We start from the raw sequence: 24,248 nt of genomic DNA, 5'->3' as shown, positions 1-24,248 counted from the left end.
TGATTAGGAAAGCCCCACACCTGTCTATATAAAGACCGTACAGCTCACAGTGGATGACAGAGCAAATAAGAATCATGAGTTCAAAGGAACTGCCTGAAGAGCTCAGAGACAGAATTGTGGCAAGGCACAGATCTGGCCAAGGTTACAAAAAAAATTCTGCTGCACTTAAGGTTCCTACGAGCACAGTGGCCTCCATAATTCTGAAATGGAAAACGTTTGGGATGACCAGAACCCTTCCTTAGAGCTGGCCGTCCGGCCAAATTAAGCAATCGGGGGAGAAGAGAGAGGTAAAGTGAGAGAGGTAAAGAAGAACCCAAAGATCACTGTGGCTGAGCCGCAGTGACACCAGAGATACAGTCAGGAGATGGGAGAAAGTTCCACAAAGTCAACCATCACTGCAGCCCTCCACCAGTCGGGGGTTTATGGCAGAGTGGCCCGACGGAAGCCTCTCCTCAGTGCAAGACACACGAAAGCCGGCATGGAGTTTGCTTAAAAAAATAAAAATAAAAAATTTAAAAAAAAAACACCTGAAGGACTCCAAGATGGTGAGAAATAAGATTCTCTGGTCTGATGAGACCAAGATAGAAATTGTTGGCCTTAATTCTAAGTGGCATGTGTGGAGAAAACCAGACACTGCTCATCACCTGTCCAATACAGTCCCAACGGTGAAGCATGGTGGTGGCAGCATCATGCTGTGGGGGTGTTTTGCAGCTGCAGGGACAGGACCACCGGTTGCAATCGAAGGAAAGATGAATGCGGCCAAGTACAGGGATATACTGGATGAAAACCTTCTCCAGAGTGCTCAGGACCTCAGACTGAGCTGAAGGTTCACCTTCCAACAAGACAATGACCCTAAGCACACAACTAAAATACCGAAGGAGTGGCTTCAGAGCAACTCCTTGACTGTTCTTGAATAACCCAGCCAGAGCCCTAACTTAAACCCAATTGAGTATCTCTGGAGAGACCTGAAAATGGCTGTCCACCAATGTTCACCATACGACCTGACAGAACTGGAGAGGATCTGCAAGGAGGAATGGCAGAGGATCCCCAAATCCAGGTGTGAAAAACTTGTTGCATCATTCCCAAAAAGACTCCTGGCTGCCTTAGCTCAAAAGGGTGCTTCGACTAAATACTGAGCAAAGGGTCTGAATACTTACAGCTGTGTGATATTTCAGTTTTTCTTTTTTAATAAATATGCAAACATTTCAACAATTCTGGGTTTTTTTCTGTCAATATGGGGTGGTGTGTGTATATTAATATGGGGGGGGGGAATATTTTAATGATTTTATCAAATGGCTGTAATATAAATAAAGTGAAACATTTAAGGGGCTCTGAATACTTTCCTTACATATGTAAATATCATGGTAGGATTTTACGAACATACCACACAGCTGGATGTACCTCAACAGTGCCGATAGACTACATAGTCCATCAAGTTGAGAGACAGCAAGCCCTATCGCAGACGAATAAGCCATATGTAATTTCTTTTTCAGTCGCAAGTTGTAAAATGTGAAACAGTCCTTTTCAAAACCGAAATGAGTGAAAACATATCTCAGGACTTCAATCTCGCAGGAACGACCGGCCAACTCATCCAACTTTGCGTTTATGGACCTTGCTTTTTGTGCTTGGTTGGTCATGATGGAAGGGGGGGGGGTGGGGGGTGGGGGGGTCTTCCTTAAGCAATTTCCACAAAGATATGTGTCTTTATTACAAGGAAACATTACATTTAGGAGGAAATTATTTGATTAGAGGTATGCCAACAAAACTTTTACAAAAAGACAACAACACAGAGGGGGAAAAAACAGCATACACGTACCGTATTTGGAAAATGCATTTAATATCGATGTAATATGCATACTGCAACATACAATATCAAGAAAAGTTGTCAGACAGATATACAAAAATCATAGGAATATTATATTTCCTTACAATATTAATTAATAGTAATTAAAATACAGAAAAGAAAAGAACTCACAGCTGCATTTAACCACGTGAGAGACAAAATGGGCGGCACGGTGGGCGACTGGTTGGAGCGTCTGCCTCACAGTTCTGAGGACCTGGGTTCAATCCCCTGCCCCGCCTGCGCGGCTTTTCTCCGGGCACTCCGGTTTCCTCCCACATCCCAAAAACATGCATGCTAGGTTAAAAGACGACCCTCAATTGCCCGTAGGTGTGAATGTGAGTGCGGATGGTTGTTTGTTTGTTTGTGACCGCGACCCTGGTGAGGGGAAGCGGCTCAGAAAATGGATGGATGGATGGATGGATGGATAGAGACAAAATGAGATCAAACCAAAATGGGAACGACATGTTGGCATTAGAAGTGTAAGCAAAAATATTACTTTATAACTTTTTTCTCAGAAACCATGTTGACCTTTTGAATGATAACAACTGTCAATAATTCAAATACTCATTAATCGATTTTCAAAAATAAATTTTGTGCGGTACGTCTTTACCGTTATTGATCCAATTATATGGAAATGCCCCATAAAATAAAATCAAGTTCCATTTTTCCATTTTGAGTTACCTTTGACTGAATTAACATATTTTGATTTGAAATGAGCCTTTTTTCTTGATTTATTTTTTTTTTCAGGGGGGAAAAAAAAAAATAAATAAATAAAGAAAATCAGATTTTTTTTTTCATGGCAATTCTAATGAACGCTAACTATTGACAGATTTTTGCTATTCACGATCGGGCCCAGTCCCTATCCCTGATACAGTGGAGAGTGGATAGTGGTCATCCACTGTACACAACAAATTGATGGATAACTAGTTTTAAAATCCACTATAATAGTTTGCTCAAGTACTATTTTTAAAAAGGGTGTTTGGTAATAATAATATTTTAAAAAAAAAAACGCTTGCAGTATCTCATTATTAAAAGGGGATCAAATTTGCAATAATGGTACAGATTTTATCAAGAAATAAGAAGTAGAAAATGAGTTGTTTTAGCGGACCACATAAAATGATGTGGCGGGCCGGATGTGGACCCCAGTACTTTGCTCTCTGTGTACTAAAAGGTTGCATGTGCAAAAATGGTCGCAAACTTTATTGCTCGCACAAACAGATGCTGAAGTTGATCCACTAACTGGGTGTGCGTGAATATTTTGGACATACGAACAAACGCTATCACGAGATAACATCTATTGAGCAATGCAATTTTGGAGCTTGTGAATGATCAAAGCAGGGGCTGACTTGGAGCCAGTCACAAGAAGGCGTCATGCCATATCAGCAATGACAAAGCTCATTTCAGGTGCTCACGTCTCCCAAAGCAGGTTCTCCAGTGTGCTGTCCCAAGTTTAAATGCAATGTTACGCACGTATAGCGCATTACTTGTATAATTAATACTGTACTGTATGCGTGTATATGAGGTGCGGATATGATTGTTGTCCACTTGGGGTCACTGTCTTCACATGACACAGTGTTCCAGTTGACAGTTGAAATAGTTTTTTTTCGTCCACTTTGACAAAGGAAGCCTGTCGTTGCGTGTTTATTCCTCAGTCAGTATCATAATATGCTTGCAGTTTGCTGATCCTTGAGACAGAATTGCACAACACTGTTTATGTTTCATTTGTGTTACAATTATGAGGCGGTCCTTGGTAAAATATCTCGCAAGTAACCAAAATTTTAACAATCCCCTGCTTTTGATGATGCTTCGACCTTTCAACCTAAAGACCTTTAAAGTGCGTGGAACTGGAACATAAAGTTGTCAACAGTTTGCACTACCTCGTAGTTTATTGTAGCCAAGGGATGTACAATTTGTTAGGGTGCCCCAAGACAATCATGGAGTTCCTGCTTCTGTCAGCGGGTTCCTTTCGTCCCAGATCAGGCCTGTAAAAATACAAGCAATCACAAAGTAAAATCCTGACAACTCGAAAGTTCACAGTAATTATTACCGATCCATTTTCTATGCCACTCATCCTGTTCAGGATCTCTGCTGAGCTGGAGCCAATGCCAGCTGACTTCAGGCGTAGGGAAAACTACACCCGAGACGGGTCTCCAGTCAATACTGTATCGTTGACAGATTATTTACAATCGCACTCATATTCACACCCTCGCTGAGTGGAAACAACCCACACTGCCTGCACCGACATCAGGCGAGTGTACCACGACACCGTCAGTCAGTGTTATTTTTTAGATTAGATTAGATTAAAATAGATAGATAGATAGATAGACAGATAGATAGATGTGCCCTGCGATTGGCTGGCGGCCAGTTCTGGGTGTATAGCTAGCTGGGATAGGCTCCATTTATTATATAAATGTATTCATTAGACTTGATCTGATCGGCTTGATCGGTATCGGCCGATAATTAGCATTTTATGCAGATCGGGCCGATCGGCTTTCATGCCACAATTCGCCGACCCGATCAACGTCATCAATCGGCTCCGCAAAAGGCATTCACTCCGCGCCGCCGTCGCATATGAACCCAAAAGCTATTTTTTTGTTTTGTTTTGTTTTGTTTTTTCGGCTCGTCACGTGTCTTGTGGCGTAGTACTGACGGACAATAAAGTTGTTGTTTTTGTTTCCCCCCCCCCCCCCCCCAATCTTTTAGATGAAAAAACGCGTCGCAACGCGTCGTGCGGAACGTCATTGAAATGCTTCAACACAGCAAATTTGATCAGGCACCTGTCGAATGTAGACAAGGAGGAGCAAAGCAAAACAGACGCAAACTCTGGACAATATATATATATATATATATATATATATATATATATATATATATATATATTGTACTGATTCCTATGAATCAGTACAAGAGGGTTGGCTGACCTGTAGAGTTGAGGACATGACATCTTCAGTGAGGATGTGCTTAATCCCAGTTTGCTCTTGTTCCGCATATTCGTTCTCTTCACCAGGTCCTTGACTCTGCCCCATGTGTCGTAATCACCCTGCTGATTGACAGGAGCGTAACGTTAAATACAAAACTACAAGCCGAAAGAACATATGGGCCAATCAATTTGGTAATGTAACTATTTAGACAATTTTATTTCAACTTGCGTAAACTGATATAAATTCAGTTTTGTACATGGAGAGCTGATAAAACCACGCCATCCTTGATCATTTTGTTTTTATTGCCTTCAATATTATTATTATTATTATTCATACATATTTTATGACACATTTGAACCACATTTGTTAACTTACGTAAACTCAATACAGTCAAAATGGTTGGCATGCATCTCATTATAAGGCAGTAGAAACGTGTGGTTTTCCTAAAAAAAAAAATGCATGATTAAACATCACACTGGGACAGACTAATGTTTGAATTCCAATGCTTTCAAAAACACATTTTTGGATAGTTTTTTTTTTTTTTTAACTCTTAAAACTGCAAAACTCTCGCACTGTAACATAAACAAATGCCCGCAAAATACTGACACCGGTGCAGGGGCCTTCAACATGCGCAGATGATTTACCGGCCGACGAGGGATGGAAAGCTCTTCGGTGCTTTCACGGAGGAAGGCATCCCCCTCGTGGTAACTCGTGCGGTTGAGACGTGTCTTCCGCAGAGGGATCGGTGTCCAACCGTCGCCACTCACATCTGCAACTGAGAGCAGGATCAAGATGGAGTTAAAGTGGTAAAGTATATGGATGCAAGAAACAGGAGAACTCTTATCAGCACCTAAACACTAATTCGAGGCGTTGCAGAGCATATTTATCACACTTTAAGACCAAAAGCAAACTTGGGGGCGTTACAAAGAGTGATGAATGACTCATTTGACGTTAGTATTTGAAACGGTTACAGTGAAATTTGGGGATGATGAGCACATTCCCACATGACTCATATCAACTGGAACTGGTGTCTAGTGGCAAGGTCAACATGGAAACTGAAAAGCAGACGGGTTGCTGTCGGGTCACGATTTCAAAATGCAATACTTTCTTATCGCGTACACCTCAGATCCATTACAGGAAAGTATCAACGCGGAAATCAAAACAATATGGTCGTCTAGGAATGTTTATCAAGAGGCTGAAAGTTATTAAGTCTCGGTTTTTTTACATGATGATGACGAAGAGGCTGTTTTAGTGAGGTTTTAGAATTAAATTGATGAAGCTATCAACATTTTTCAAAACTTCACCGTGTTTATTTTTGCATCCAGCATTCGGCATAGAATGAATGACTTACTTCGCATTTGTAGAACACTCAAGAGAAGTGGATAACGCACAGGAATCGAACTTAAACTGTATTTTTGAAATGTGATATACGTTACTTTCATGGAAGAGGTTCTGGCAGCAGAAAACTAAAATACGAGTACAGTACTTGTTCTTTAAAAGTCTAAGGCAGATTAACGGTGGCAATACTTTAGGGAAATAACAAGCAAGGCTATGTAATTTACTGCACCTGAAAACAGTTTGATTCCAAGCTTGAACTGGCATTAAAATGCTCTGCACACAATACATTTTTTCACTCTTCCAAAAAATGTCAAGGAAATTGTATTGCTTACTACTGTTGGAAGACAGGAGTGGGTGCCGCGAGACCTCCGGAATGGTGGACAGATCAGCGAGCGTTCCGCTACGTGACAAAACGTCATCCATGTCTTCAAAGGCCAGAGTGGCAGCGCCACAGCTGCAATGGTGTTGGAAGAAGTCCTGTGATCAAATAGAAGCGAGAATATACGTTTGTACAAGTAGCATGTTATTCGAGGTTTACGTCGTCGATTGGAATGAACGAAGGAAATGTGCTTGGACTCATGAGTACGCAGAGTTTCATACATCTGGATATTTTTGTGCGTACGACGTTTTCTGGATTTGAGCGTACGCCATGTTTTAGTAGGAAATCCACGCAAGTCTTTGTACATGAGGCCCCTGGTCTTTGGGGTGGTCTTTGGGGAGCTCTGGCCCTCCGAGGCTTGCGGGATCCGTCCGGGATGCCGGCAGTTGCTCGTTGAGGCCCCGCCGACCAATCGTGGCTAGGGAAAGCGATCGGAGCCGCACGGTCGACTTCTTGGTGTGAGTTTAGAGTTAAATACCCCACGGGCGGGGCGTAGGAAGAGGGAGTGCCGACTTGGAGAAGACCACGCCCACCAACCTGAATCTTGTCAACAAATCAATCAAAGTGACTCATTTTGAGGAAATAGGCTCGGGTGTTTACTTGACAGACAACAGCTTAATGATGCAGTGTAGTTTTGCGTCGACCCAAACGTGGCTCTTTCAGCCCAGTTCTAACTTGAGAAAACACCTTGCGGTAAATTGCACATGTTGTTTTGGCATTGCATCTGGCAACATTAGCCCTATTTTAATTGTCATAAGTCACTGTACAACATGCTTCTTTGGAGAAATGTGCCATTCGCTCTCTCATGTGCACACACACACACACACACACAAACACACAATCAATAAGTCTGGTCAGCAAACAGCTTCTTCATTCAATAATTTCAGTGAATAACGCAAATAATGTTTCTGTAAGTAACAGTACTTTTGCTTGAGTAAAATATTTGATGATTCTGATTCTGCTCCTGGTCAACTTCAGCACCCCATCACGCATGTATAGGTTACATACAACAGCGAGCCAGTAAATGGGGGCTTAGATTACTTTTTATATCATCAATTAGCATAAGAATGAAAAGTTCACAGTTTTGTCATTGTACGTCTGTTTCGTTATGACACTTAAAAGGTTCATTATGTCTGTTTTAGTTGAAATACCTCTGCTTCTTAAGAGTGAAGTTTCATTCACAGTGCTGCCGTGACATGGTTCAGATGGCCTGTTGAAGATCAACAGCTCTATTGTATAATCGCTACATATATCCCATATCCAGTGTCATAATCTTTTTTTTCCCCTTTTGGATTTGCCTTTGCATTGTGTTTCCATCTGATTTGAGTTTGTTATCTGGAGTTTAGTTTTTTCCTGTCCCCTTTTTGCACGTTTCCTGTCTGACGGTCATGCTGTGGCCTCTATGCACACAAAACCTCCACGTTGGGTGTCAGGTGGCATATTAACTTCCGGTCAGCATGTAATGGAGAGTGACAACATAAGAGCCTATCTCACTGGCCTGGAGACGAGTTGGCGACATGATGGGGATCGAGTCTCCGCTGGTTGCAAAGAAGTCTCATGGAGACTACCCAGGTCGCCAGGGAGTCAGTTCAATTTCAGCCGAGACCTTTTGGAGACTTTTTCAAGTCTGCAGCAGGTCTCGAAGACGTCGCGGACATCAATTCTGTTTGCGACTGCAGAGATATCTCCACGGGGTGCCCACAATATCTTGAGCTCTCACCAGGGTGACATCTCACAGAGACCAATTCGCCTGGAAGTCGCTGCAATGTCTCTGTGAAATCGCGTAGATGTCGCAGAGACGTCTCATGGAGACCAATTCACTCGGAAGAACTTTGGGGCAAATTGGTCTTGGAACTTGAGGGGATTTAGATCAAGGGGTGTTGCTGATCTTTGTCAACTGTGGGCCTTTGAGACTCTTTTGCTATTAAGGGCTAAACAAATAAACTTGAACCAGTGATGCATCCATTACGGAGGGCTTTCAGGTCCTCGAAAGTTCTGATTTGCATTCTAAGTTTAAAATAACCTTAATCAGACAGAGTGATTTACTAGTAGCTGATTTAAATGGTTGTGTTCAGGCTCTTGCACTTTGGTTTGATTGTTTTTGCACTGACTTTTGAGTTGAATTTAAAGCCAACATTGAATACAAATTCTTGCAAAAAAAAAATTTTTTTTTAATTGATGAACCTCTTTCGTCTTTGTCATCCTGCCATCCTTCTGCAAGCAACAGATCTGCCTCTGAAGACGAAGGTTGTTCTCCTGCAGCTGGCCAATTTTCTCGATGAGTTGGCAGATGTGCTCCAAGTACCCAAGTCCTGACCCCAAAGGATTGGAGCTTGATTGCTGTGTCTGGATGAGCATAACATAATACAGTATACAGTATGTCGAGAATTATGACAGAAGCGTTTTGATGGCTAACAAAAGCCTTTTTTTTAGGGGAATTATAATCAGGTGTTATGCGACTCTGGATGCATAAATTCAATCTGGCATTGAGTATATGAGCGCACAGGGGCTCCATTAGCTAGTAAAAACAAATTAATATTTGAGCCAAATTTAAACCCTTAGCCCTATAACTTCCCCAGCAAAAGCAGGATATGAACTTCGCTTGGGGTCTTTGCTGTCCCCCTTTGACGTTCCTTTCCCATGATGCTGACACTGACAATCCTGTCCAGCTACTGGAAACTACAATGGAAACACTGCGCAAACAATAGGCCAGCGGTTATAACAGGTTTGGGGACTGACATCATGCATTTCCTGCGATGGACAAACTCTTCTGATAATTACACAGACACATGCGTTCCCACACAGCACTGTGTTATTTAAAAATATATATATATTTTTTTTATAAAAAACATCAATAATCATGCAATGTCATATTGGTGTTAATTGTTTAATACATTTGAGCTCTGTTCTCAGAATTAGAGGTATAGAAATGTGTTATTGTCCCTGACTAAAGTTTGTTAGGTCATTTTAAATGGTGGCAGGTGTGTGCTGACTCCCATTTAACATGAGTTTGAATGTGTCTGATTAATTCTGAACACAGCCATATCCCCAGTTATGAGGGTGTGCACACTTGTGCAATCGCATTATCTTAATTTTTGTAATTTTTCTATTCAGTTTTACTTTTTGTAGGTCACACTTTGGTGGAATAAAGGTTGAATATCACTTCCATAGACTATGCATATTCTTGCGAAATGATTTTGGGTTCAGTTCCCCCTTAACTAATAATTGGTGGACAGCCCAGACACGTCTCAAGTTATGTTACTGCCAGTGCAAATGTTATCAGAATCAGAGTCATATTTGCTGATTTTGGGGGTGTGGTGGGACCTATCTTCCGCTGGAAAACTATTTTTGTGCTCAGGCCAAAGGCCTGTATGAGTGTTGCTTTGGCGCCATCATGTGGCCAAAGAAATGCTGAAGTTAGTTGAAGCGCTTCAATGTAGCACTTTGCTACCATCTTGTGGCATTTGTAGTCGGCCTGGGCAATTATGTGATCGCGATGCGTGATCGCGCTAAATTTCAAGTCGATTAAGGTGATCAGCTGTGAGCATATTTATTCGATCAAACATGGCAGAAATGTGATCAGAATCAACCTTTTCCTGGTCCTCTTCTGTTTGTCTGTCTGTCGCTACACGTTTAATTGGAGAAGTTTTTTTGTTTTATCTGTACAAACAAAAAGATACAATGTTGGTTTATAACGTTCGCTGTCACGCCGCTGTTCCCAACATTGTCTGTTGCTCTTCTTCACTTTAGAATGCAAGCCTCTTCTTTGGCCCTTGCATGTAAGGCATCAAACTCTGCCCCTGCTGGTCGGAGTTAAACATTGCACACTGTTACACCGTAATACGTTTTTTTTTTCCTTCAACAAATAACCAGTGACATAATCACACTAAGCATTGACAGTGCAAATGCTCAAGACGTTAAATTACATCATTGCGTTATTTTGTATTTTTCTACATTTGTTGTAATGTTGAGTAAAAATCGTTTTTATATTTTTCAACAATAAAATGTTGAATGTTGTTTATTTTTCAGAACAGGCGGTTTAAAAATAATATTTAAAAAAATGGTGATGATAATCGAGATCGGATGACATGAAAATATATTTTGCAATCATTTGTTTTTTGCCATATATAGGTTTATATAACTATAAACGTTTTTTTATTTGGTTATTTTTGCTCTTTCTGGCCGGGCTCAGTCCCTATTCCTGCGAAAGAGGGGCTCTATGTGATCGACAAGACTCCTTTTGTTATTATAGGGAAATCCTGGGGACAAAAAAAAAAAAAAAACTCCCAATTCATCCTTACCATTACTTTGATCAAAGCAGACATTACAGCCTATTTTGTCAAAATCTCTTTTGCAAATAAAGACAAAAAGGCACATTGTTGGAGGGTCAATGCTTTTGCCACAAAAGTCAATTGATGGTGAATTTTCAGTCAAGAAGAGAAAATCCTATCTTTCTGGCCTGGACTACAGAGTCCCATTCATGAAGAAGGAATTACATTATTAGTGTACGACAGTGATGACAAGCGATGACCAAGTCGGTGGGTGCCAGGCCACCTTATTGCCTGTCAACAATTACAATGTGTTCCAAATTATGAGGCATATGCTGCTTTTGCTCTTTTCCCGAATAGCCATTCACAGTGCCCGCAGTTTCTAAAATTAAACTGGCACCTACAGTATACTGTGATGTAAGATTTTACTGAACCACCATAAAAACATATTTTTCTTTGTTTTTGCAAATTTACTCCATAACTGTGTTCTCAGTTATTCTCCACGACAGTTACAAATGGTTGTAAATAGCTCTGACTCTAAACTCTGTAAAGTGTACTGTAGGTGGATCGTAATCTATCTAAGCAGTTTCAAATAGTTGGCATGTTTTGTGCATTGTTTCTTTGCATTGAAAAAGTAGCGAGTACCTTGGAGGTAGTAATTACAGTATCTGCGGAAAAAATCAGCACTCTGCGGGTATAGTAGATGAATAGGTGCTGCATGACAAGAAGGCTTATAACAGTGACGCACTCTTACATGAGCATGCGCATTGGCCCGCCTTCAAGGCACCTTGACTTCATAAGGACTTTGATCAGGATAATGTACTCCGCAATTGACCGGTGACCGCAGTTCAGGCCGTTAAAACCCCGAGCCTGGGTGGTTGACATGGTATTCATTGAATACTGTTTCTGCTGGGGGTTGGATGTAGCGTTGGTGTGGTGGTTGTCTGGGACTGTTTCATCACATCAGATGGCTTGTGGGTTCGGGTTTTGGGTTGGCTTCCTGTTTAGAGGTTGTGGCCTTTTGCTTTGGGGGCACCGCGCTGGGGCTCGGCACTTACGCGTGGTGGTGCGGCTTGTGTTGGTTTTGTCCCAGGTCATTGTGGTGTGGGGTTGCTGCGGTGGGGTTCTGGCTCGGTTTTTAGCTTTATTTTTTTTATTTATTCATTTTTTTACCGTCGTCGGCGCTTGCGATGGTTTGGGGACTGGGGACCGTTGGTGCGAGGGTGCCACCAGCCGTTTCCCTTGTTGGCAGTCTCTGTGTTGGTATGAATGTGTTTTGTAGTTTCGCTCGCCCGGTTGATTGAGTTGGCTTAGCTGGGGCTCGGGGCGCTGCACGTCGTGGGGGACTCCTTTGTGTGGTATGGTCTTGTTCCAGGTGTTGCGCTGGGGCGGCTGGTCATTGATTTTGGCGGGGTTGGGTGCACTTTTGTTCACCGCCGCCACTGTTGGGAGCGGGCGCGACTTCGTGCACGTTCTTCTTTGTTGGTTTTTGACGCTTCTTCAGGGTGGGCGGACTGTGTACGTCGGGGCTGGGGCCGGAATTTTTGGGTTTGGGCAGTTCCAGGAGGGCCGGGGCGTTGGTCCCGGTTCCAGTCGGTTCTCGATTCTCGATGCCCAACCCGACTCACGACGGGTGCTTAACTTGGGTTCGCTTTGGCGAGCGATGACCGGGTTTTTTTTGGTTGGCGGCTGACTCCTGCATTGGGCCCTGTTGGTACTCCGAGGGTGATGGGGGTGGTGGCAGCGGTCAGGCACGCTGGGTGATTGGGGTCGGGCATTGGGGGGGCGGTGGTTTGGTGCTCGTGCAACCTCCCCTTGGGACTGGTCGGGGCGCTTCGGTCGAACTCGGGACCTTCCTGGGTCCTGGGTTGTCGGTGGCGTCCCCCTGGTTGGGTCCCCTGCTGGACGAGCTCGCTGACTCCCCCCACCCCACCATCAGAATAATAATAAAAGTTTAAAAACTGTTCCAGGACAAAGGCATACAGATCCACCATTCTGCAAGGCCATGCAGCGGAACAGGACAGGTTTAAAAAAAAAAAAAAAACATTCGAGTCACTTTCTCTCACTTTAAGTTGAATAAAAGGTACAAACTAGTGACACAATTCTTTTTTTTTTAGAGAACATATCTCCAGTACGTCTACAATTTTACCAAGCCAAAGGAGTAGGAATTAATTTTCTGGCCTGGGTAAAAAGCAATTCAGAACATTTTCAGATGATTTTTCCTGCTGCAAATGGATTCTGGCAACCATTATGCCCGCTGACGAAATGCAATACACACCCATATAAAACGGCTTTTATGACTGAATTTCCTTTCCCTGACAGAACATAAAGTTTGCCTTTTCATATTAAAAAAAAAAAAATCGAAGACAAAGATACAGTATGAGAAACAAGTATCTTACAGTGTGCCAAAGTATCATTACTCAGAAAAAGGGCCTCTTAGTCCTGGCACATACAGAAGTGCGATCGGGCTGCTTTTGTTCCCATTTTGCCCCTTCCCGATAAAGGACATATAAGATCATCCTCGGGTCTGAGGTGTGTTAAGAGTGAATTTGTCCCTGTTTTAGGGTCCGAAACAAGTCAGGCCGACAATCTTAAAGAATAAACGCATTCAATATTTACCATAACAATTCTGTGTGTGGGGAAAGCCGACTTCTCCCGAGTCATGGCGCTGTGAATCGGTTGGATGGATGGATGGATGGATAAGTGTGTTTTGTTGTGTGCTTTGTGATCTGCAGGGAACCACTGCAATTATTCTAACCTAGAGGGATGAATAACTACCATGTAACTGCATCACACTGAACTTACCTCACTGAGTATGCAGCATTTGTCCATGTACTTGACAAAGCCGTCGCAAGTGCCACTCCCCTTTAAAGACTCAATGTCATCGTCTGCCTTGTTATTATAGGTTTCTGATAATGATTGTTTCCCGGGCTTGACGTTCTCCTCCTTCTCGAGCTTTTCAATCATTTCCTCATCGCTCCCGGGGTTCATTGGAGACACACTAGACGGATCCATTTCCAGATCAGTTCTAGAGGCTGGAGAGCTGATCTCAACTTCGGGCTGTGAGATGTCGGTGCTCTGTCTATGTCTTATTTTCTCGTCAGACTGTGTTGGTGGGTTGGAGTTTAAATTAGATGAGTCACGGGATGACTCACGACTGTGGACAGCAAAGTTCTGGTCAGAGCCCGTTGGCGTAGATGTAGAGTTACCACTCGACAACTCCACTCCAGAGTCCTCTGACTCAAACTTGTAGAACGTTGTCAGCTGAGAGCCTGAGAATATGTCTGACAGGAAGTCTGCATTTGTGTGCGATTGATGCTGTCCTGACTTGTCATCAGTGTGGGAAACCGACAAAGGTTCTTTGGAGTGCTGTGAGAACTTCTGTTCTGAAGCTGCAGGGAGGGCAGAATGGAAGTTTTCCACCTCTGAAAGCCTCTCATTGAAGTTGCTGTATAGCTTCATTTTTGTCAACACAACTGCACTGTCCAGTACTGTGTCTCGGGCTCCTTTGCCTGCAAAGAAGGAGTAAAGAATAAAACATTGATTCAGATTGCAAGAAGTAAACAAGTCCTTTTTGAAAATAACATAATATAGTTGTCCATTTAGTTGCGAATACAACCTGGGACACACACAAAATTAAGTCATCGTCAAAGCTGCACAATGTAGAGACTGTGGCTGAGAGGATGACAAAGTACCATATCAGGGCCACCTTGGACAACTTCTCCCACCCGCTCTACGACCAGCAACGGTGGTATTCCATCCAGGAGCATTAACTAAGTGCTTCAGGCACTTCATTGTGTCCACCGCCATCCGACTTGACAGGATTGTGCGCCACAACTTGTCACTGTACTCCCCTCACCACTAAACTAAACTCAACTAAATGCCTGTAGATTTGACGCCTGTTGTTAATCTTCTGCGACACTTAAAAAAGATCAAAAAGGTGTCCCTTTTTTTCTTTTAATGCTACATGTTGAAAGTTTTTAGTTTGTGATTGAAATGTTGGTTGTTTTTTTTTTTTTTACTTTCCTGTAATCTAACCTAAGATAAATTAGCAAGTGCTAACATTTTGGCTAACACTGGTAGTGTTTGTACCAACATTCAAACATGCTTCACATGAAATAAAAACTTTCGCGTGAACTTTCAGGATACACGAAATGAATCATTTTCATTGAATCAAAGCTAAAACATTAAATGTGATGGATAACTTCAATTATTTAAGCTACGCAGCGTTCATTTTTCTCAGTGTATACAGAACAAATGTCACTTTATCACAGTTAAATAAAATAAAAAGCAAGTGACCGTTATTTTACCAAATGTGTCGATTCATCCATTTTCTGTATCGCTCTATCCTCACAAGGGTCGCGGGCGTGCCTATCTTCGGGCGAGCGGCAGGGTACACCCTGAACTGGTCGCCAGCCAATCGCAGGGCACATATAAACAAACAACCATTCGTACTCACATTCACACCTACAGGCAATTTAGAGTTGTCAATTAACCTGCCGTGCATGTTTTTGGGATGTGGGAGGAAACCGGAGTTCCCGGAGAAAACCCACCCAGGCACGGGGAGAACATGCAAACTCCACACAGGCGGGGCCGGGATTTGAACACCGGTCCTCAGAACTGTGAGGCGAACCAGTCACCTCAGAGTGCCACCTCTGTCTATTCAATTATTATTATTTTTTTTTAATTGACTGTGTGCTGCTTTACTCATACTGCTGTAACACTTGAATTTCCCTTCAGACTATCAATAAAGGATTATCTTAAGTACTGAGATTTGTGTCCCACTTCCAGGAGTAGTAGTACCCCAGTAGCTAGTGATATGGGCAGGCTGTGATTAAAAAAAAAATAAGAACAAAAAAAAAAAAAGTTAATGCTGAATGTTAAATTCCCGTGATAGGAATATGGGCACCAAATGAGCAAAACCCTCAAGAAACCTCCTCACAGACACACTCCAAAAACCTGTATGCACTCGTCTGAGAAGTTGTTGTTTCATCCATCTATCAATCCAGTTTCATCCGCTTCCAGGTCCTTCCGATGCATGTCGGGGTCTTTCCTGGGGCCGGCCCCCGGTGGGATGTGCCTGGAACATCTCACCAGTGTGGTGTCCAGGAGGCGCCCTAACCAGATCCCCAAGTCACCTTATCTAGCTCCTCTCTGTGTGGAGGATCAATATCTCTGCTCTGTGGCTGGCCCTCTCCACGGCAGACTGATTCCACGTCACTGCTGAAGCTAAATGGATCCATCTGTCGATCTCCTGCTCCTTTCTTACCTCACTTGTGAGCAACACCCCAAGATACTTTAACTCCTCCACTTGTGGGGTAAGATCTAATTTCATCCCAGACCCAGAGAGGGCATTCCTCCCTTTTCTGGTTGTGGACCATAGTCTCAAATATCTAGATGCTCCTTCTCATCCAAGGGCAGTGGCGTAATTAGTTCTTCAGGGAGCTGAAGCCTACCCGAAGTATTATTTAACCCCGACCCTAAATTATCCATCTATCTTTTCTCAGGACCGCTTGTCCTCACTAGGCTTGCAGGTGCCCTGGAAGCCTATCCCAGGTCGCCAGCCAATCAAAGGGCAAAATAATAAATAAATAAATAAACATTCAAACTCACATTCACACCTACGGACAATTTGGAGTCTTCAGTTAACCTACCATGAATGTTTTGGGAATGTGGGAGGAAATGGGAGTTCCTGGAGAAAACGCACACAGGCACAGGGAGAACATGCAAACTCCCCGTTTGAACCCACAAACTCTGAACTGTTGGGCTGATATGCTAACCGGTTGTCCACCATGCCGGCCTATTGAATACAGGTGGTAAGAAATTGCAATGGCTAACACACTCTCACTGGAAATGCAATACTCCTTATAGCCAAATATTACCAGTTTTAACATAAGGCTGTCACACCACTGTGTTTTGCTCATAAATTTGTAAATCCGATCCTAATGTCAGTGCCTCACCAGCCACGAATCTCACCGACCGCATGTCACTGACCTCAACAATAGGGCAGATTGTGTGACTTCCTACAGGGGGAATTTGAAATCCCGCCAAGGCAAATATGAGATTAAAAGTTCTTTGAAGTGGTAAATCTGACACTTTTATCCTATCTGAAGGGAACTTTGGAGGAGGGAGAACTTGGAGAAATGGAACCTCATAAGCCTTCTTTACACAGCCTTGTCAAGACGGACTGTTGTGCTCGTGCTTAGTATGAAATGTACCAAGACAGAGTGGGAGTGGGGCATGGGAGGTGCAGTGGAAACACAGGCCCCACATACATAGCACTCGACGGCAATGTTGTGATGTTATTCAACCTTGTTCTGTAAATGCTCTATTGTGCAAAACCCACCATTTCCACCAAGTAGTGGAGTTCTGTTTAATTCGGTATAGGATGTGGTAAGTTTTTTCCCCACTGTCAGAATGGGGGGAAAAAAAACATGTTACTTGAAGTCTTGTTTTCATTGATACATTACACAAGTTCACGTTTCGGATTGTAACACCATCACAGACGTTGTTTACTGTCGCACGGATGCAAAGCCATACTAATATGAGCCCTTCGTACATTTTCGATACCCCGGGTGAGATGGGAGCCTAGCCGTACGATTCACGTACGTAGTTACAACAATCTGAGCCAGAACAGAGTTTACATTCTAAACAGTTCTGCACTGAAATGAGCACGATGGGGAGCGTGTTGTTGTTTAACAGAGCTGAATCAACATCTGTGGAAAGGTGATAACTGACATGGAAGGCAGCATGAAACCACCAGTTACACAACATGATTATGATTGCTGCAGTTTTGCGCAACAATGAAAGCACAGAAATACACAGTTTGATTGGATCTGTCTAAGTCAATGGTATCACTAACAACAGAAAGTCGCTCTAGATGATTGTGATAATGACTAGTGGGTGTTGCTCTGCACCTGAATAAACTGCAAAACTGTCAAAATACTGAAAACCCATCATCAGCAGAATTGTTTTCATTTCCAACTTAATCGCTCAGCAAAACAGCCACATATCAACATTTCCTAGAAATACGCCACTGTTCTGATAACCTTATTGTTGAATAGTAGTCACTCTGCCAAAAAAACTGACAGTGTTTTTACCTTATCAGCTTCCAAAGGCTCTCTTCCTATTTTAAGCAGTTGTTTTTTTTACCTCTGTGAACTCAAACATAACTTCTTTTTTTTTTTTTTTAAGGCTTGTGTATTATCTGCTTGAAGCAGTTAACCAATCACTCAATGTTAGCATATGAGAAATATGCAACTTTTGAGTTGCATTAATAATCTTTTTCTGACCCTGTCAGCTATTTTTACTCAATTGTTTGCACTCTTCTGTTAAAGAAAGAAGAACCCTCAAAGGTCAATAAGTTGAAATTGACAGAAGTAATGATTACTTCTGAAAATGAACTCATGAAAATCAGGTGTTGCTTTTCAATTGTGAGCCAAAGGAATAATTTTGTTAAACTAACGCCACTGGCTTGGACTAAAACGATGGTACCTTTATTTTGTTACACACCCTTTTAAGGCAACTCTGCACCTGTCAACAGGTATTTTGTAATACATGTGTGCCAGGTTCTGCTGCCAGAGTCAAATAATAAACTGCCAAACATTTTGGATACAATGTATTACCCCACGAAACCCAATACTCAGCCCGAAGGCAACATACTTCAGTCCGTCTCTCAAACCAACGGCAATGTTAGGTGGCATTCTATGAAAAAGTCAGTATTTTTGAAGAACAGTTAGTTGGAACTAGAGGAGGACATTTTCCCAGAAGGGGTCAAGTGGTGAAAATGAGATGACTTTCTTTGTTCTTTTCTCATTGGGTGTCTTGTCCTTTTGGAAATGGAATAATCCCACCCCTGGAACAAGGTTGGAGTGCCAAACTTAACATGAGGTAGAAATTCAGAAGTCCTATACTTTGATCCCTGTTTTTGTGCATATACTGTAGCATATGCGTCATTGTACAATCGTTTGATCAATAACGGTAAAGACAGGGCCCACTGAATTTCCTTTTGAATATCAATCTTACTGATAAGAGTATTTGAATTGTTGGCAGTTGTTTGCCTTTTTGCATTAACACACTAGCAGACAGCAAAATAAATGGTGTTAGTTCTGAGATATGAGTGAATAAGTATGAATCTGTGAAAGTGTCAGAATTATTGCATGTCTTTATCGTTATTACGGTTGTATAAAGACAAGGGTGTAATGGGTTTCATGAGTAGTTCTGATCATTTATGCAGAGTTTGAAGGGCAAGACTTCAATTTTGCAACTCACACAACCTTTATGACGTTTTTTCTGTCCTTATTTATTCTTTACTGTTCTAAAAAGAAATGTTTTGCAGTGAGTGACCACCATTTGCTCTGTCAGTAAGGATTGCCTTTAACTATGAAGGCCTAAAATTTGAAATCATCAATAACCTTTTTGAAAATAAGACTTTGCGTGGCTGTTTCAGCACGGGAGACATTTACTCACATAAAACCAAGGCAGCATTAAAGAGTTGCCTTTACCGTTATCGATCGAATGATATGACAATGACCGATAGATTTTGTTTTTAGCAATTAGAACAACAGAAGGTGTTGGTCCGATCCAGTCATCGCTCCCACACAACACAAATGGGTCTTGCACACTGTCCTGTAGTTGTCTGCAATGACTGACTTGGTCTATTGCCAGTCTTTGTGCTTGCCTAAAACCCACAACATATAATTACGAACAGTTCACCCTCCCATACATGACTAATCCCTTGCTTCTGATTGTCTAAAAATGAATGAATGACGACATTCACCAGCATAAAGCTGTCACGTTGTGATTCACTTCAGCGCCTTCCAAGGTTCTCCGAACTATACAGGTGTTACATGTGAGTGATGGGAATGCTTTGCCTGAAGCTGGAATAGTGACAACAAAGCGTTTTAGCGGTGCGAGGGGATGACGGCAAAAACTGCTCGGTGTTGAAGTCAAGAAACACATTTGTCTTTATCGTTATTAAAAGAAGTCTATTTCAAAGGGCCACCACCATATGTTCTGTCATTAAGGATTGCCTTTACTGTGAATGCCTAAAATGTTAAATCATCAATCACGTTTGTAAAATGGGACTTAACGCGTGGCCATTGCAGCACAGACATTTACTCATATAAAACTCAGGCGGCATAATACATTGCTCAGAATTGTATTTTTTACTACTTCCTGTCCTGACTATTATTGATGAAATTATATCACAATGACCCATAGATTTCTGTTTACATTACATTTCGACAAAAAGGTCTACGTTTACAATTCATATACTTTCTCAATAGAGGCATAGCCAATGTTCTCAGGAGAATACTCTCCCGTGTGCTTAAGTCAGTAAAGGCGGGTAGCTGCACGCTTTTCTGGCCTCGCCCACGCACCTTCCCGCTATTTATGCACTGTGGGTGGAGCGTTGTAGATGTAGAGGCATTCACCGTCAAAGCTGGAATAGCGCACTTTCTCCCAAAGAGTTACGCACTTTTTCTCTTCCGCCCACCAGAGGCTGTTGTAAGTCTAGCGAGCGCTTGAAGGTGAAACATCATATTGCATGTTTTGATACAGCGAGCTGCTACCGTGCTCCAAAGGTGCCGGTGATAGCACAGGGTCTGAGTCAGGAGAATTCTACTTTCCGGTAATTACAGCCACCCTCAGACTTCTATGAGTCATGCCTCTTAAATTGTTGCACCGCCTTGAGCCAGTTTTACATGGCGGGTGTGTCATGGAAAATGACATTGATAGGTCAAAATTACATAATACATTATGAGGATTCTTGAGAATGGTGCAAAAGATTGTCTCCTCAAAAACATCTAGTAGGATTGGGAATTGAACATTGTGAATAATATTTATTAATGTTTCTAACACAACTGATTGACACTTTGTCAATTATATCTGGAAAATACCCATTTAGAAGTAATTATTCAGTCCTAAACGCGATTTACGGAGAAGAAAACATGGTGGCGCCTCTTGCATAGACCCGGAAAAAGCAGCTACTAACAAGACAAACTCTCTTTTCACAAGCCTTTTTCCTTTTTCAGCGGCGGTTTCTCGCTTCGCTTTTTTCTCTTCTCCTTCACCAGCTTCGCTAACAGCGATAACTACCAGAGAGCCATTTTAGATTCTCACCGAGCGCTACGTCAACCCTAATCCGTCTGTCACGGAGAATCCCATTTCCCGTGCTGAGCAGTCGCTGAAGAGAAAGAAGACGGATTGCGCTACCTCGACTAAAGATCTACTCGGTTCGCCAGAATCACAGGCCGCTGTCCTGCTCTCAATCGACAAGAAATGATCAATTACACTTGACTTGCTTTGCCAAGAAATTTCAAAATTTCATCTTTTTGGAGCTTAAAGGGACATCTTTTGGACCAGTTCCCCAAGGAAATCCATGAGAGGCATAAAATCTTGTACCCGTTGATGAAGAACAACTGTGAGAAAGGCAAAAGAGCCCGGCTGGTTGTCGACAAGCCGTTCGTTGACGGTCAACTGTTTCGCGATTCCAACGTCACCCCGTGGCTCTTCTCGAGAAGTACTTCTCATGATTTGCTGTCGTTATTAATTGTCAAAGGGCTTGCTGTATTTTGTCTCCTTTTTGCTTGGAAAAAAAAAAATAGGACGGAACCACGCATGCCACCAGCATGAATCCTCACGCCTTTCTGTCTGTTTCCCAGCTCTTCTTGTTCTTACACACGCCATACACACAATCCTCACAACACTCTTCCCGTGCACTACAAACAACGAAACACCATATTATCCCCTCAGCACGATTGTTTGTTTTCTATGTTTTATGTTTGTTTGCTACCCTTTTATGTACCCTCTCTTTGCTGAACCTAAATATATCATCCTTATCACCCTTTTTAAATAACATCCATCAACATCAACATTTGCTGCGAACTGTCAAATAAACAACAAAGAATACATACAAGCCAATCTATTCAAAATTACTACACATGCACCCATTACATGACACTTAACTTTTATGACACGGAATGTCAATGGCATTCGATCACAGGCAAAGAGGATGAAGATTATGGATTATATCACCAAATTTAAAACGGAGCTCTTCCTATTAGAAGAAACACACCTTACACCTCATTGACTCTAGGCAGAAAGGCGGGCTCGGTTGGCCTCTCACATTCTGAGTGGATAGGTCACGAACGGGCTGGGACAAGCCAAATCTGTTTGCATACAAGGCGCGTAATAGATTCTTAGCCCCGTTGTTTATATTCCGGGTGTTAAGCAGGAAAAACCGTTTGTTAGAGCTGGAAAAGTACTCTCAATTGGATCTGAATGGTTGGCAGTCTTTGTGTTTCAGGTTGATTTCATGCAATTTTGGATGAAAACATCCAATGAAATCGGTGTTTGTCAAGCACAGTCTAAGTTTACTTACCTAAGTATACTTCATATCATTAGAGTTTACACATAAACACACTATATATTCAGCCTGTGTTTAGTTTTTGTGTGCGTGTGTGTACGTGTGTGTGTGTGTGTGTGTGTGTACACTATGTATGTTTTTAGTTCCACCGGAATAACACAAAACATATTATCAACCTATAATTTAAACAAAAATTGCGGAGGAGTGTGAGAGTTCTGGATTTTATAATTCAATTTCATATTCATTTACGTACCTATTTGTTGCCCTGCACAAGCTATTATATCCTGAATCATACCCGTTTATTTATTGATTTTTGCGTGTGACACATGTACAGTAGATGATGATTTTTATGAAAAGGTTTCTTTATGGCACATTTTTACTTGCTTTTGTTTTGCTTGCAATATCTGTTAAAAGTGAGGGAAAGTAGCAAGACTAAGCAAGAAAGCAGCTGCATAATAGTATCACCTACATTTCTACCTGTAATGTGTTTCTCAACACATGGGCCTGCTTTAGTCTCATCCCCGTTTTCCACCACTTTCCTAATGGTGGTGTCATCAAACTCAAGGATGAGACCCAGACTCACAGTCTTTATCAAAATGGCCCCCCAGCCCCAACGCTGCTGTGGCTTATCAAAAACATTAGGATAAGAAAAGAATGTTCAGGAGTGTTGTAACCTTTTTTTTTTTTTTTAATGCAAGGCTCGGGTCAGCAGACATTTTCGAGTTTCAACGTCCAAAGCCTTAGAACTACACGAGGTTGTACACCTGGAATGCATGTTCTAAAAATGAATCGGCTTTAAAACAGGACGAATTGAACTGAGAATCCAAATATGTTTTCATATTTAAATTTGTACAGTTATAATACATTGACAAAAGACAATACATTCATTGTTGCTGTTGTTTAAGTAAGGTTGGTAAATCAACATCATCACATTGAGCATATCAACTCAACACCAGCAAAACTCAGCACACACATGCAAGTTCTAAGGAGATTGAAATTTCTTGTCCAGAATTCTAGTTCAGACCGGAATAGAGAAAGGCAGAGTCACTCCTTTCCATCTGTTCCAACACTTTCCAACCCTGTTCCATTCCTGACTTCAGCAGCTTTCAAATGAAAACAAGGGCTCACAAGAAAAGCTCCAGCTAAGAGGTGCTCCCCGCTGCACTGCACACAATGTCAGTGGTGTATTGACAAGGGCCCGTACAATACAACTCTGAGTAAGAAAGCGGAATGCTCCTTCGCTGTCGCAAAAGGAGATTCATCTTCGCACAACAAAACGGAGGTATTCTTGCATGGCAGGTGTGGACGGTCACACAGACTTGGATTCACAAAACTTGTTCAACCAAAAACATGAAACCAGGACAAGACATCCAGCAGCATCAGAAGTCCACATTGCTAATTCAAAATATTCAGTCTGACCCTAAAAGTTCAGTACAAAATGATGGATCGACAGAAAAATACTGAGACGCAGAAACCGAAACAATACTAATGATAATTGTAGAATGCAGGAAACCGTGAACAGTCATGAACGACATGAACAGTACAACTACATAACGGTACGAGTCGATAGATTGGTGTTTACATCTTAATATGACAATGTCAGTCAGGGATTGTGTTGTTTAGCGATATCAGGCAATTGTCAAATCAACTGCCGCGTTCCAACGGCAGTCCCATGCACTTGCTGAAGAAATGAATGACTAGAAATAAATTCACTGGCCAACATAAACACCCCTGAGGCATTCCAAAACGGATCATGTCAACACAATAGACAAAAGTAGACTGTACCTTTCCTCCAAGGAGCCAGGATGGAGAATGACTTCTGCCAACTGATGATCAGCCCACTCTTTTTCCTTTTGACACTCATGTTGCCACTGTTCCTGAATTTACAGAAACTTCACTTTGAAGTTGGGGGGCGGGGGGGACAAAAACGGTTCCTCGAAGATTCCTCACGTGAAACTTCTTCTGCCGTAAAATTGAAGAAAACGTTGCTGACTGCATTGAACAGCATATACCGTCTCCTTGTGTAGGGTCATGATGCCCGTGTCGGCGTGCGTGTGGATGTTTTCAGCTCCTCCAGCTGAGGGAAATAAAGGGGGCCAGGCAGCAAGAGCAGCAGTCAAATTCATGAGAG

At 42.2% G+C, this 24,248-nt stretch overlaps 1 protein-coding gene across 5 annotated transcripts; it reads right to left on the bottom strand.

The window, feature by feature from the left end:
• Positions 1-1,836: 1,836 nt before the first annotated feature.
• On the bottom strand, positions 1,837-24,248 carry si:ch211-250c4.3 (uncharacterized protein LOC100535981 homolog). 5 transcript variants are annotated; one of them, XR_009769494.1, is made up of 8 exons: positions 23,903-24,248; positions 13,555-14,261; positions 8,666-8,827; positions 6,435-6,579; positions 5,409-5,539; positions 5,140-5,207; positions 4,765-4,886; positions 3,738-3,825 (listed from the first exon to the last, which is right to left on the bottom strand). XR_009769494.1 is itself a non-coding variant. In XM_061690891.1 (7 exons), the coding sequence occupies exons 1-7, from the start codon at positions 23,979-23,981 to the stop codon at positions 3,729-3,731; spliced, it is 1,443 nt and encodes a 480-aa protein (XP_061546875.1). In that variant the 5' UTR covers positions 23,982-24,248; the 3' UTR covers positions 1,837-3,728. The 5 variants fall into 5 exon arrangements, 3 of the variants coding, with proteins under 3 accessions (XP_061546875.1, XP_061546876.1, XP_061546877.1); XR_009769495.1 differs by having other exon boundaries at positions 4,765-4,883; XM_061690891.1 differs by lacking the exon at positions 5,140-5,207 and having other exon boundaries at positions 1,837-3,825.

The sequence above is a fragment of the Phycodurus eques genome, chromosome 11 (genome assembly GCF_024500275.1).
Source record: "Phycodurus eques isolate BA_2022a chromosome 11, UOR_Pequ_1.1, whole genome shotgun sequence".
NCBI classification, from domain to species: Eukaryota; Metazoa; Chordata; class Actinopteri; order Syngnathiformes; family Syngnathidae; genus Phycodurus; species Phycodurus eques.
Note: the sequence above shows the minus strand (reverse complement) of the source record. Positions and strands in the feature narration are given on the sequence as shown.

Bases quoted from the DNA above. Each gene is read 5' to 3' on its own strand.
- si:ch211-250c4.3 (XM_061690891.1), bottom strand. From the start codon at position 23,981: ATGAGTGTCAAAAGGAAAAAGAGTGGGCTGATCATCAGTTGGCAGAAG. The intron at 14,262-23,902 runs GTACAGTCTACT...CCTTCTTTGCAG, and splicing joins CCTGGCTCCTTGGAGGAAAG to GCAAAGGAGCCCGAGACACA. The intron at 3,826-4,764 runs GTCAGCCAACCC...GTATTTTTACAG, and splicing joins TCATGTCCTCAACTCTACAG to GCCTGATCTGGGACGAAAGG.